Source organism: Oncorhynchus tshawytscha, linkage group LG08 (genome assembly GCF_018296145.1).
Source record: "Oncorhynchus tshawytscha isolate Ot180627B linkage group LG08, Otsh_v2.0, whole genome shotgun sequence".
Taxonomy (NCBI): domain Eukaryota; kingdom Metazoa; phylum Chordata; class Actinopteri; order Salmoniformes; family Salmonidae; genus Oncorhynchus; species Oncorhynchus tshawytscha.
The window spans coordinates 9,175,868-9,190,144 of record NC_056436.1 but is presented as its reverse complement, the minus strand read 5'-3'; the positions used below and the strand labels follow the sequence as shown (position 1 = coordinate 9,190,144).

General features: G+C 42.7%; 1 protein-coding gene across 2 annotated transcripts; it reads left to right on the top strand.

Moving 5' to 3' along the window:
* The first annotated feature begins 2,563 nt into the window (after positions 1–2,563).
* On the top strand, positions 2,564–11,354 carry LOC112247631 (zinc finger protein 850). 2 transcript variants are annotated; one of them, XM_024416441.2, is made up of 4 exons: positions 2,564–2,614; positions 7,049–7,800; positions 7,896–7,941; positions 8,342–11,354. In XM_024416441.2, exon 4 carries the CDS (start codon positions 8,872–8,874, stop codon positions 11,020–11,022), a length of 2,151 nt encoding a protein of 716 aa, XP_024272209.1. In that variant the 5' UTR covers positions 2,564–2,614; positions 7,049–7,800; positions 7,896–7,941; positions 8,342–8,871; the 3' UTR covers positions 11,023–11,354. The 2 variants fall into 2 exon arrangements, with proteins under 2 accessions (XP_024272209.1, XP_024272208.1); XM_024416440.2 differs by lacking the exon at positions 7,896–7,941.
* Positions 11,355–14,277: the final 2,923 nt, after the last annotated feature.

Sequence of the window (14,277 nt, the reverse complement as noted above, 5' to 3'; positions counted from 1 at the left end):
TATGCTGCTGGTGTGTTTGAGTGTACCGACTACCTTCTAAGTTCATAGCGTAGTCTTACATTGAAGACAGCGAGGACCTCAACCTGCTCCTCTCCTTCAATGCTGGAAGCACCACTTGGATCGATCTTCATGTGAGCCCTGCCACATATTTGCAACATGAGTAGGAAACATAAAATCGAGATAGGGGAAACGTTGTTGGATGACATCGAACTGATTATTTAAACTGAGGACAATGTACTTTACCTGTTTGAACGTTGTGGAATAAATGGATCTGAAGTGAAAGGAAAGAGTCAACGCTCATTGGGTAAAATAAGAAGAATATTGTGAAAATGTTGATTTACTGGAGCCAACTAACCAGGGAATGTCTCGGGTTACACAAACTGAAGGAAGACATCTAAGGAATACAGACTGAGGGAGGGGCTTGGTTTCTCAGCAACAGGCAGGAGGTAAAGTCAACTCCACCGTGACTCATACCACAGCAGAGTGAGAAGGGTGAGTAATCTGTCAAAGACTTAAACTGACAGGAGATTAGAAAGATAAGCACAACTTCAGAAGCCTAGAACATCCACTTGTAAATGGACTGAGAAGGAGATGTTGGGAATTAGAAATGATTCAACCTTAACTCTAGAGTTGGAAACCCATTAGGGGCATATTGATTTCCTTTTGTGTAATATATATATATGGGTGTGTGTTTATTTCAGGAGATTGAGGACTTGCTTAGCCTGCCGCTGTCCTTCCAAACTGAGACAACCTACAGAGTCACCGGGTCCTTGTTGTAACAGTAGAGCCCAGAGTGTACAGCAGGCTCCAGAGATGGCATCTTGGCCAACTCTTTAAGAGGTTAACTGTGCTGCTGGAGCAGAAAGTCAACATCACAGTGGAAGATGTTGGTCTTTGAACAGAAAAAATGAAGTCATATTACATAACAATGTTCAATGGTTTTACTTCCTTGTTTCAGCTATTGATGTAAATAATATTTGCTGGTCTGTGGTGTGTAATGAGGAACAACAAGATGCTGCACTTGACACATTAATGAAATTGTTATTCCAGTTACTCATTTGCATACACCCATTAAGAAAAACTGACTTAAACTGTTAAATCCCCTTGGATTTATGAGGAATTGAAACAATTGTATGGTTGAGAGGGATGAGACAAAAGCTATGGCAAATAAGTCTGGTAGCACAACTGATTGGCAAACGTACAAAAGAAATGTGACTAAAAAAGAATAAACAACCACACTATGAAACAAATAAAATATAATGAATGATAGTAAAAAGCTTTGGGGCAACTTAAATGACATTTTTGGGGAAAAAAGCCATCTCGAGCTGAATTAGATGGCTCATTCATCACAAAACCCACTGATATTGCCAACTACTTTAATTACTTTTTCATTAGCAAGAAACTTAGGGCTGACGTGCCAGAAAAGCTGACACCACATCCAAGTATATCGGACCAAATTATGACAGACAAGAATTGTACTTTTGAATTGCGTAATGTCAGTGTGGAGGAGGTGAGAAAATTGTCTATCAACAATGACAAGCCATCGGGGTCTAACAATCTGGATGTAAAATTACTGAGTATGATTGACAATTTTACCACATCTTCAATGTGAACATACTAGAAAGCGTGTGCCCTCGGGCCTGGAGGGAAGGAAAAATCATTCCGCTACCCAAGAATAGTAAAGCCCCCTTTACTGGCTCAAATAGCTGCCCAATCAGCCTGTTACCAACCCTTAGTAAACTTCTGGAGAAAGTTGTTTGACCAGATACAATGCTATTTCACAGTAAACAAATTGACAACAGACTTTCAGCACGCTTATAGGGAAGGACACACAAGCACAGCATGTACACAAATGACTGGTTGGCTGAGAGAAATTGATAAAATTGTGGGAGCTGCCTTGTTAATTTAATAAATTTTAGAATACGACTGTAACCTAACAAAATGTGGAAAAAGTCAAGGGGTCTGAATACTTATAAGCCAATATGTAATTTATAGGCCTGTAGTGGATTGCATTGGAACCAATTGAGTGGGTGGAGTAGAACGTGTTTCTGGGCATGGTGCTAATATGTGTGTCTCGATTCAAATATCAACATAAAGCTTCTTATAACCAAGCTTTGTGTTCAAACTCACCTGTTTTGTATTCTAGGAACTCTAAGTAGACAGAACCCTGGCTTTAAGGACATAATCTATTTCATGTTTCCTGTACAGTGCCCTATGTACCATATAGTATCCAGGCAACCCATTTTAAGCTGTTTGACCACAGTTTAAGGCCAGCAACACTCCATGATTCAACGCCCCAAGTAATTACACAATATAGATTCTACAGACCCTCCTGTGTTCTCCCTACACCACTTTACACTTGCACAAAGAATCGTTTTTCCTGTACACTGCTATATTTGTACCATATAGTGTCCAGGCATATTTTAAAGCCCAAAATGTAATGCAAATGCCACTTAAATATGAACAAATATGAGTTATTGTTAATGTTTTAGACAAATTACAGGTTAATGACAGTTTTCTATTACATTAGGGACTTTTCTTTTGAAAACGTCGAATTCCGTGACCCGGAAGTATTTTTCTTTTAGTGTTGCTGAGGAGACGCTGATGGTAAAAGGTACGTAAAAAAAGGTCCGACTTTGATTCATAGCTTAATTTGTACACTTTTTAAACACATTGCTCAATGTTGCCTTGCAAGGACAAGTCCATTATATTTACAGTCCTGAAACTAACCTACCAATGAAGACCGCGTGCACGTGGTCAAAATATGTTCATTGTTCGACTCTAGGACGCTAGATATCTTACCTACCTAGCTAGTATTGCTAACAGCTAGCTGGCTATACAGGCAATTGAACCCGAAAACATGATAGCAAATACTTAGCTTCTCTGTACGGTAGTTTCACATATTCTCAAATCGTTAAGCTGTTGAGTGAAATATTCATAGATACTTCATCGTTTCGGTCTTGTTGCATCGATGTATACACTGGCACGCGAACGTTAGTATGTGGCTCAGAACAGCAGGGAACACTGGTCCTGAATGCCACGGGGGCCTCTTGTTTCCCCATTCACTTGGTAACCTATTTGCTTTAGGTCTGGGAGACCAGGTGTGTTGCATTAGGTAAATGGCCTGGTGTTTGATGTGGTGTTGGTTGACACAACCCTGCAGTCGGGCCCGGTGTTGTGCCGAAAATCTCCCCTATGTCGCCCGTACTTAAATTCGCTACTTATTTTGTATTGGTCTATAAATAAATATTTTTGCCAAAATTCTTAATCTCGCCCATGTCTTATTCGACCAGTACTTTTGTAATTGTAAAGATCATAATTCAGCCATTCTGAAATGTTTATTGCTTGCCAACATTTGACTTCTTCTGTTTAATATAACACACATTTATTAATTTCGGTTGCCTATCCTGACGTGCATTTTGTTCTATAGAAAGTATTTGACTGATGTGTGCCACAGAAAGTATTTGACTCTAGCCACAAAATGAAGGAAATTAGAAGGTGGGGGGATTCTGGCAGGGGGGAGATTTTCTGCACAACACCGGTCCTCGCCATTCTGCCGCCCCTAGGCAAGCACCAAAAATTGCCGCCGCTCCTCCTATCCCCGCAAAATATAATAGTGTCGGCCGCAATGCAGTTTTATAAATACCTATCCATGCCACATAGGCAGCTGTATTGGCATTATTAGCCCAGTCCTGAATCCTGACCAAAGTTTAAGACTAATAGTTTTGTCTCTCTGATCAGCATATCAGCTACCCAAGTATATCGGGAGTTATTTTGAGCTCATTTGCAATGAGAATCATTGTGTTTACACAGCAGGGAAAGCAAAGTATTTTATTTTTTTGCTATGACTAGCTCGTAAAAAAAAGAACGAATAGGCCTACAATTAAAATCACTGTTTTTTAAAAATAATTTAGCCCAAGGAGTAAAACTCCCGGTCAATAGCCTACTTTCATTCCATATCGTCCGTTTTCATTTCGACCTGACCTTTTTTTTAGTATGTGGTGAGTGCTAAGTCATATTGAAATTGAAGCATATTTGATACGGCACCGTTTAGGCTATTTGATCAGCGACACGTGCATGATGTAGAAAAACAGTGTTTCACTTAACATTGTCATAAATATGCTCTCCAGTCTGTAGGATATAGAAAGGCCACATATGCTGCTACTCTTTCTACTATAGGCTACATGATTTATATTAGATTACTTGAGTGGTGGTGGAGCGCGGCGTCTCTCCAACAGCACCCTGGAGAGGCGCGCTGGGCATGGACAAGATAAATATTTTGCGCTCCTGACTTTGGCAGAGCTGTCAGACTTTATGGCATTACTCAATGACATTGACCCCAATCTCAAATTCACTATTGAATGTGACAATAAACGTGTTCATTCTCATGTGGATTGAGAAATCAAATGGAACCCTATTTACAACTCTGTATAGAAAAGAAACGGACAGAAGTACTATGTTACAAGGCGACAGCTTCCACCCTGAGCCATTAAAAAGAGGACTTCGGCGAAGCCCGTTTTTCAGACTGCGGCGCATATACGCCACTCCACAGAGGACAATCTAGAAAAAGCAGCGGAGATGAACAATAGGTTTCTAAAAAGAGGTTACTCTCCACAATGTGTGGAGAGGGGCGGCAGCGTAGCCTTGTGGTTAGAGCGTTGGACTAGTAACCGGAAGGTTGCGAGTTCAAACCCCCGAGCTGACAAGGTACACATCTGTCGTTCTGCCCCTGAACAGGCAGTTAACCCACTGTTCCCAGGCCGTCATTGAAAATAAGAATGTGTTCTTAACTGACTTGCCTGGTTAAATAAAGGTAAAAAAAAAAAAACTCTTAATTTGGCATTGGGGAAACATGAGATGAACTGCTTCAAAAAATACACGCTAGAGCTAAAGAACACTGTAATGTTCACCACCACATATACTTTGAACATATACTTTGAAAGTGGGAGATGCTGTCAAGAAACACTGGCATATTTTCTCATCGGACACAGCTTTGCCAGCTGAATGTAAGAATCCACCACTTACTGTATATTAGGAGAGGTCGCAATGTACATGATAAATTGGTCCATGTCAACTGCCAGCCACAAAAGAAAATCAGCCAAGCTCTCTTACGCCTTCTTCCCGAATGGTAGCTATAAATGCAGTACAACAATATGATGAAGTGTGAATATTTCTTCTACCCACATACAGGAAAACAGTTCCAAATTAGTGCCATTATTATGTGCCCCCATGTTATCTACATGATTAAATGTCTATGCGGGCTGTGCTCTATAGGTAAAACCTCTTGTTCTCTCAAACAGAGAATCTTTAAATTTAAAAGTTAAATCAGGACATATGACAGGGATTATCCAGTCGCAGTTCATTTTAATGACCTAACACATGGCATTTCTACCTTTTTTTGATTTTGTGGCGTAGAGAAAGTTAAGATATCAGACAGGGGAGGAGATATTAATAAAACTCTGAGTTAAAGGGAATGTTTTGTGATTTTCACCCTCCAGACATTATTTCCTAGAGGTCTACATGATGAAATGCCTATGTATGTTATGTTGAATTATGAACTATATGAACTATATTATTACTATATTATATGAACTACTATATGAACTATATTATGAACATGCCTCTATGTCAGATTACTCAGATGTTTTTCTTCCACTGTTCCCAATGATTTATGAAATTTGCTTGGTAGGTCGATGTCCTCAATGTGGTTTTACAGACGTGTTTAATACGTTTTATGTACACACTTTATTTGAGTATTTAAGAAATGTATATTGTTATATTTAGTAGCACCTATTTGTTCTCCCTCGATTCCAACCCCATTCAATGCGTGGAACGGATGTGGGTGGGGCCAGGTCTACATAAGGGTACTAATTTTAAAAAACTCCCGAAAGCTCTGACGAAGGCCGTGAGGTCGGTACGTAAAACTTCTGACGAAGGCCGTGAGGCCGATACGTAAAGCTCTGACGAAGGCCGTGAGGCCGATACGTAAAGCTCTGACGAAGGCCGTGAGGCCGATACGTAAAGCTCTGACGAAGGCCGTGAGGCCGATACCTAAAGCTCTGACGAAGGCCGTGAGGCCGATACGTAAAGCTCTGACGAAGGCCGTGAGGCCGATACGTAAAGCTCTGACGAAGGCCGTGAGGCCGATACGTAAAGCTCTGACGAAGGCCGTGAGGCCGATACCTGACGAAGGCCGTGAGGCCGATACGCTCTGAAAGGCTGTGAGGCCGATGCAAAGCTCTGACGAAGGCCGTGAGGCCGATACGTAAAGCTCTGACGAAGGCCGTGAGGCCCATACGTAAAGCTCTGACGAAGGCCGTGAGGCCCATACGTGCTCTGACGAGGCCCATACGTAAAGCTCTGACGAAGGCCGTGAGGCCCATACGTAAAGCTCTGACGAAGGCCGTGAGGCCCATACGTAAAGCTCTGACGAAGGCCGTGAGGCCCATACGTAAAGCTCTGACGAAGGCCGTGAGGCCCATACGTAAAGCTCTGACGAAGGCCGTGAGGCCCATACGTAAAGCTCTGACGAAGGCCGTGAGGCCCATACGTAAAGCTCTGACGAAGGCCCATACGTAAAGCTCTGACGAAGGCCGTGAGGCCCATACGTAAAGCTCTGACGAAGGCCGTGAGGCCCATACGTAAAGCTTATTAAAGATCAGGGATACAATCAAGAGCAGTGTGTTGGTTTCTTCTTTTTTTCCTCATTTTATTAAACTGTTACCATGCACCTGCAAAAAAGGTAGCTCAGATGCGCGAGAGCCTTTTAAAATTTTGAAATAGTGCATATGCCACTGGGTGAAAAGTTTTCATTGTTTTGGGGCAGAATTGTGTGAGGTGTAATGCGTTGTTGGAGGTGCGTCTTGGTCAGTTTAGCTCTGAAAATTCTGTGCTAGGTGGCAGCCTTATCCTGCCTACCCTTTGGCACTCCAGGAACAAATCAATAATTATTGTTTAAAAAAAGCAAAGTTTTTATGTCACTGTGGGTAACAAGTCAACAAGGCATTCTGGAATTTTCATTCCCCTTCTCTGTGTGATTTTATTTCAGGAGAGCGAGGCCATGTCCTAGATACCTCCTGTCTACCCTGGAGGCAGCACAGCACAGCTTTATTTTCATGTGAGCATCAGCACATATCACGCAAGAGAAGTGTGCAGAGTGTCCGAGACCTTGGAGGAGCTAGCTGGCTGACCAGTCGAAGGTTGCCACATGACTTGAGTAGGACAATATGAGTCGAGAGAGGGAAACGTTGTTGGATGAAATCGAATTGAGTTTATATACTTTAACCGAGGACAATTTACGTTACCTGTGTGAACGTATTGGAATAGGAGGCAAAGATGGGTCAGAAGTCAAAGGAAAGACGCAACGCTCATTGCGTCGTATAGTAGGGGAATATTGTGAAAATGTAAATCTAATGGAATCAGATGAGCAGGGAATGTCTCGGTTACTCCAACTGAAAGAAGACATCAAAGGAATACAGGTAGATGCCAGGGGTGTGCCCACGAGTCCCAGCCAATCAGCGACAGCAGAGGTGGACACCTCTCAAGCAAGCTGCGACGGAGTACCGAATGAGGAGGGAGGATCTCGGTTGCCTAATAACAGGAAGTTGGCGGATCCAGCTCCAGAGTGGCTCATTATACCAGAGCAGAGGGAGTCACTAGATCCTGATTGTGACAGTGGCACACAGTCTTTGCAGCAGGAGGCAACAGTGCTGCTGGAGGACTGTAGGTTTATGCTGGGGCGGAGATTCAACATCAAAGTGGAAGAACAGGAGGAGATGATTTCGGTCTTTGCTAATGAAGGTATGAATTAGAGAACAGATTGCTTTTAAGATGCCACATTGCAGGGCGATGATGTCACATTGCATGATAATGCCGATTTGTTCTCATGTTCAAAGTTGATCTAGTGGAAAGAAGTGGAGGGGTTCTCACTGCTCAACCGACGTGAGTTGAGGTGCAACCAAGACATTTGATCATCATTTGAGAAGGAAAAATGCGCAACTTTCGCTCACCATTAAAAAAAAAGCGTCTTATTATATTTAAACACCTATTAAGCTTGATGTTTTCAGCCTTCGTCAATGGCCTTGATGTTCTGATGAAGGCCGAAACAGCAAGCTTTTAAAGGAAAGATTCACCCCTTTTTTGACTGTTCTATTTTCTCCCAGGGTTATTTCAAGTGTTCATGTACATCTGAGCTATTCAACTTTCAACCCAAAATGGGTGAATCTTTCCTTTAAAAAGTTAAAATATGTTTTTAATGGTGAGCGGGTGTTGCACCTTTTCAAAGTTGATATTGTGTAACTTGTTGCAACTCTGATATGTTTTTCTGATGTCATTCATACAGGAGAGGGTCCCGAGTCCTCCGACTCATCAGTGGAGACATTATCTACACCAGGCGAGAAACACCAGGAACTTGACAAAGAAAAGAGATCTCACCACAGCCCTCAACATAAGGAGAGATCCACAAAACGATCACACCCTAAACGGCACCTGCACACACACTCTGGGGAGACGTCATCCCACTGTTCAGGTAGCAAAGAAAGTTTATCTTCTGTGAGTTCTTACCAATGCCCTGAATGTAAGAAGAAATTCTCTAGTAATGCAGGTCTTCAAAAACACTTGCGATTACATGTTGGAAAGAGGCTTTTCCAATGTTCACAATGTGACAAGAGTTTCATAAAGAGTAAAAATCTTTATCAACACCTGCCAGTGCACTCTGGAGAGAAGCCTCACCCCTGCTCTGACTGCGGCCGAACGTTCTCTACAGCACGGTATTTAACTAAGCACAAGCGTATACATTCAGGGATTAAGCCTTTCTGTTGCCCCCATTGTGACAAGAGATACACCAGATCAGATCAGTTGAAAGTTCATATCATGACGCATACTGGGGAGCGGCCTTACCAATGTGGTCAATGCGAGAAGAGTTTTAAAATGAAGGCAAATCTTAAAGAGCACCTGTTATTACATGAAGTAAAGATGTCTCACCGCTGCCCCGACTGTGATCAAAGGTTCTCCGCTGAGGAAACTTTGAAGGAACACATGCAGTTACACAAAGGAGAGAAACCTTTCCACTGTCTGCAATGTGAGAAGAGGTACAGTACTTCAGATGAGTTGAAAGAACATATGATGTCTCATACTGAAGAGAAGATTAACTTCCGACTTGTTTCGGAGAATAGATCGCCAAGTTCCAGAAATGTAGAAGAACAATGTCAGGAGACGGCCCATACTGTTGACAAAGCTGACCTCGGCTCTGACTGCGGAACAGATTTTGCTCAACAAGACAAGCTGGTAAAACACCAGCAAACACACACTGGGGAAAGCCCAACACACATTGCCGAAAAGCCAACGCACACTGGGAAAAAGACTCACTACTGCCCTGAATGTGGGAAAAAATACCATAGCACTTCACACTTTAAAGAACACCTGCGTTCACACACTGGTGACCGACCTTACCACTGTTCTCAGTGTGAAAAGAGTTTCACAAAACAAATCCATCTTAAGCGCCATATGTACTCACACACTGGAGAGAAACTATACCACTGTGGAGATTGCAATTTATATTTCCTTAATGAAATCGAATATAAGAGACACAAGCACATCGGAGAGAAGCCTCACCACTGCTCTGTCTGTAGCGTTCGTTTCTCTTTATTAGAAGATCTAAAAGCACATGAAAGGATTCACACAGGAGAGAATCCTCACCACTGCTCTGACTGCGGGCAAAATTTTACTACAGCGGGATGTTTAAAGAAACACAAGCTTTTGCATTCAGGAGAGAAACCTTTCCACTGCCCACAGTGTGATAAGAAGTACACCAGAGCGGACCAGTTAAAAGATCATATGAAGATACATTCTGAAGAGAAGCCTTACGAATGCGCTGTTTGTGCAAAAAAATTCCATGATTCTAGGCAATTAAAAGTTCACCAGAAAGCAGTGCATGTAGCATCTTCTTACATTTGCTCTGACTGTGGAAAGAGCTTTGGTCTACTGGGCAACCTTAATGCCCACCAGCGAACGCATACTGGGGAAAAGCCTCACCAGTGCCCCGTCTGCGAAAAGAGGTACACAAAACGATCACATCTTAAAGAACACATGCGCATACACACTGGTGAGAAACCTTACCAGTGCTCTCAATGTGAGAAAAGTTTCACAACACAAACAGGTCTTAATCATCACCTGTACACACACACTGGAGAGAAGCCCCGCCACCACTGTCCAGACTGTAATGAAAGTTTTACGTCTTGGATTCCCTTTAAGAGACATAAACAACAACATACTGGAGAGAAGCCTCACCTCTGCTCTAACTGTGGTCTTAGTTTCCTCATAGAAGAGGACTTAAAAGCACACGAAAGGATTCACACTGGAGAGAAGCCTCACCACTGCCCTGACTGTGAAAAAAGTTTCTCTTCAGCAGGTAATTTGAAAAAACACAAGAGGTTACATACGGGAGAGAAACCTTTCCACTGCGAGCGTTGTGATGAGAAATTTACAAGATCAGATCGGTTGAAAGTTCACATGATGTCACACACGGGAGAGAAACCTTTCCAATGTCCCGAATGTGATAAAAGCTACAATAATTCGACCCAATTGAAAAATCATCAGAGAATAATACATAGGGGAGAAAAACCGTACCTTTGCTCTGACTGTGGAAAGAGCTTTGGCAAACTAGGTAACCTTACAGAACACCAGCGAACACACACTGGGGAAAAGCCTCATGTCTGCCCTGAGTGTGGGAAACAGTTTGCCCACGCGAAACACTTAAAGAGACATCAGCGGGAACATACGGGAGAAAAACCGTATCAATGCCCTGACTGTGAGAAATGTTTCTCCCGGGTAGATTATCTAAAAACACACCAGGTGACACACAGGCCTCCTCACATGCGCTCTACTGTAGATAAACCCTATGGCTGCTCTGACTGTGGGAAGCGTTTCGGGCAGATCTCTGGCCTTCGAGCACATCAGAAAATCCACACTGGAGAAAGTCCTTATGACTGTACTGGGTATGGAAAGAGTTTTGTAAACCTGTAAAATCGAAAGATACACAATCAATTGGACACTAGTGAGAAGTCATACCACTGCTCTGACTGTGGGATAAACGTTGATCAGGTGGAAACCTCCTTGAGACACCAGGTCACTCCTGAATTGCCTGATATGAAGGCATTGAATATTGGCAAGGAGTGGTGAATGCCATTTTACATCTACATTTGAGTCATTTAGTGGACGCTCTTATCCAGAGCGACCTACAATTAGTGCATCCATCTTAAGATGGCTAGGTGAGACAGCCACATATCAGTCGTGGTAGATTAAGTACATTTTTTTTTCTTAAAGTAGCTATCAGCAAAGTCAGTGCTAGTAAGAAAAGAGGGGGTGGGTGTTGGGGAGGGGGGATACTCTTTCAGATGTTTTCAGAATATGGGCAGTGACTCCGCTTTCCTGACATTAATTGGAAGCTCCTTCCACCATTGTGGTGCCAGGACAGACCAGAACGATCACTGTGCTGCCATATATTGACTTCTACCTTTTGTATATATGGACTTTGATGTAGTTAGCATGTAAATATACTGTTTAGTTAGCGTAGGAAGATGTTTAGTTAGCCTAGGATGATGTTTAGTTAGCCTAGGATGATGTGCAATTACAATACATACGCTACAGGTCTCCTACTGAACTGCATCTCTCATGATCACTCTAACCAACAAAACATAACAAACAGATAAGTGTTTTTGTGTTGTGGTAACAACAAAGATTTTAGTCTCGTAGTTGTAAATGTCTGTTTGGTCAATTATTCAAATTTCAGATAATAAAGACAATTTTTCAATGACTCCCTGTCCTTTACTATGAGGTTCTTCACACTCTGCACACATTGACTCCCTGTCCTTCACTACAATGTCCTTCACACTCTGCACACTGACTCCCTGTCCTTCACTACAATGTCCTTCACACTCTGCACACATTGACTCCCTGTACTTCACTACAATGTCCTTCACACTCTGCACACATTGACTCCCTGTCCTTCACTACAATGTCCTTCACACTCTGCACACATTGACTCCCTGTCGTTCACTATGAGGTCCTTCACACTCTGATACAGTGACTCCCTGTCCTTCACTACGATGTCCTTCACACTCTGCACACATTGACTCCCTGTCCTTCACTACAAGGTCCTTCACAATCTGATACAGTGACTCCCTGTCCTTCACTACGAGGTCCTTCACACTCTGATACAGTGACTCCCTGTCCTTCACACTCTGATACATTGACTCCCTGTCCTTCACACTACGAGGTCCTTCACACTCTGATACAATGACTCCCTGTCTTTCACTACGATGTCCTTCACACTCTGCATACAGTGAAATAATTGGACCTGTACTGGGCCGAGTCAAGCAGAGCTGTACTGCACTGGCCCGGCTACACATCCATTGTAGTTGCTTGAACCGTGGTAGTCTCCCATTTGACGTCAATTAACAAATCATGTGAAGGTCTGCACTCATTTCAACTGAATCAGGCTCTGTTGGTGTGTTTAGACAGGCAGCACAATTCTGATCTTTTTTTCCCCACTAATTGGTCTTGACCAATCAGATCTAAAAAAAAAAAAAAAAAAAAAAAAAAAGCCTGATGTGATTGGTTCAAAAGACCAATTAGTGGAAAAAATATCAGATTTGGGCTGCCTGTCTAAACGTAGCCTTGAGCGCAAATCATAGTCCAGAGTCCCATCGTGACAGAGCTACGTGACTCTGAGACTACCATTCGCATGGGACACAGCCCAAATTGAGCACCTCTCCACAATTCCCAACCAACGCGTCTCCGGTAAACATCCTCTATTTATTAGAATGTGTTGACAGTTGGAGAAATTGAGCTGCTCTGAGAATATGAACGCCAATGGTCCAATATTTTACACCAGTGGAGGCTGCTGAGGGGAGGACGGCTCATAATAACGTCTGGAATGGAGTGAATTGAATGGTATCTAACACATTAAAACCATGCGTATGACACCATTTCAGCCATTATTATGCCGGAGTGTCCTGTCTGAGGTTTCTGCTCCACCCATGTACTTGATTGATTGAATTAAGGTCACTAATTTGTAAGGAATTCACCTCACCTGCTGGTCTATATCTACATTTAAAGGAAAAACGGTAAATCTGTAGACACTCTGCCCTCCGTGGAATGAGTTTGACACCCCTGCGTTAGACGCTTTTAAGTGTAAATCATATGTCACAGGCTGAGATGGGGTAGTCTGGCATCTTACTGTGACATAGTTATGCGGCTCTGAGACCATCATCCACGGGGTAGAATTAAAGTATGAAATATTCCAACATTCTAGAACACTGCTGTGCTTACATGTTTTGGACTATGATATTACTGTTTGGGCTCCTGAGTGGTGCAGCTGTCTAAGGCACTGCATCTCAGTGCTAGACGAGTCACTGCAGACTCTGGTTCGATTCCAGGCTGTATCACAACCGGCTGCGATTGGGAGTCCCATAGGGTGGTGCGCGATTGGGAGTCCCATAGGGCGACGCACAATTGGCCCAGCGTCGTTAGGGTTTGGTCGAGGTAGGCTGTCATTGTGAATAAGAATTTGTTCTTATCTGACTTGCATAGTTAAATATATATATATTTTTTTATACAAATGTCTCTAAGAAGCCTGTTTTGACCACCAGATGGCAGTGTTGACTGTCGCTGTGACCAATCAAGTCATCTGACCATATCCTCGCAGCACGACTAGGAAAACAGGTCGATGTAGGCTGCAAGCGTCTTTTAATTAGTTTACTCAGTGGATGTTAGGGTCCAGGCTCTAGCTTTCTCTCTCTAGGATTTGGAGCTTGAATTATAAACTTTATAAACTCTTGCTTGAATAGTAAACAAACTCTTTATAAAAACTCAATTGGTTTACCAGTCAACAATGTGAAACAAGGACACTGTAAAACGACTCTCCAGACAGCTTACCTGAATCCACAGCCAATTCATTAGTTACCATACAATGGAGAAAAAAAAAGTGAAGGGGACTCGAGCAACATCAGTCAAGGTGCAACCAAAACATAATAGACAATGAATAACTGCAGTAAAAAATAGAAAGTATTACATGCACCAGAGGGATGAGGGGAGTTCAGTGATGAAGAGCACTACGTCACCCTCCCAGATCAGCTGAAGAAGAGCACTAAGTCACCCTGACGGTTCTAACTACCTCCCTCCCAGATCAGCTGATGAAGAGCACTAAGTCACCCTGACGGTTCTAACTACCTCCCAGATCAGCTGATGAAGAGCACTAAGTCACCCTGACGGTTCTAA

What these genes read in the sequence shown, in the direction of transcription:
- LOC112247631 (XM_024416440.2), top strand. Translation starts at nt 7,227, where the DNA reads ATGAGTCGAGAGAGGGAAACGTTGTTGGATGAAATCGAATTGAGTTTA. An exon ending in TTCGGTCTTTGCTAATGAAG is followed by an intron (nt 7,801 to 8,341) that starts GTATGAATTAGA and finishes TCATTCATACAG; the next exon opens with GAGAGGGTCCCGAGTCCTCC.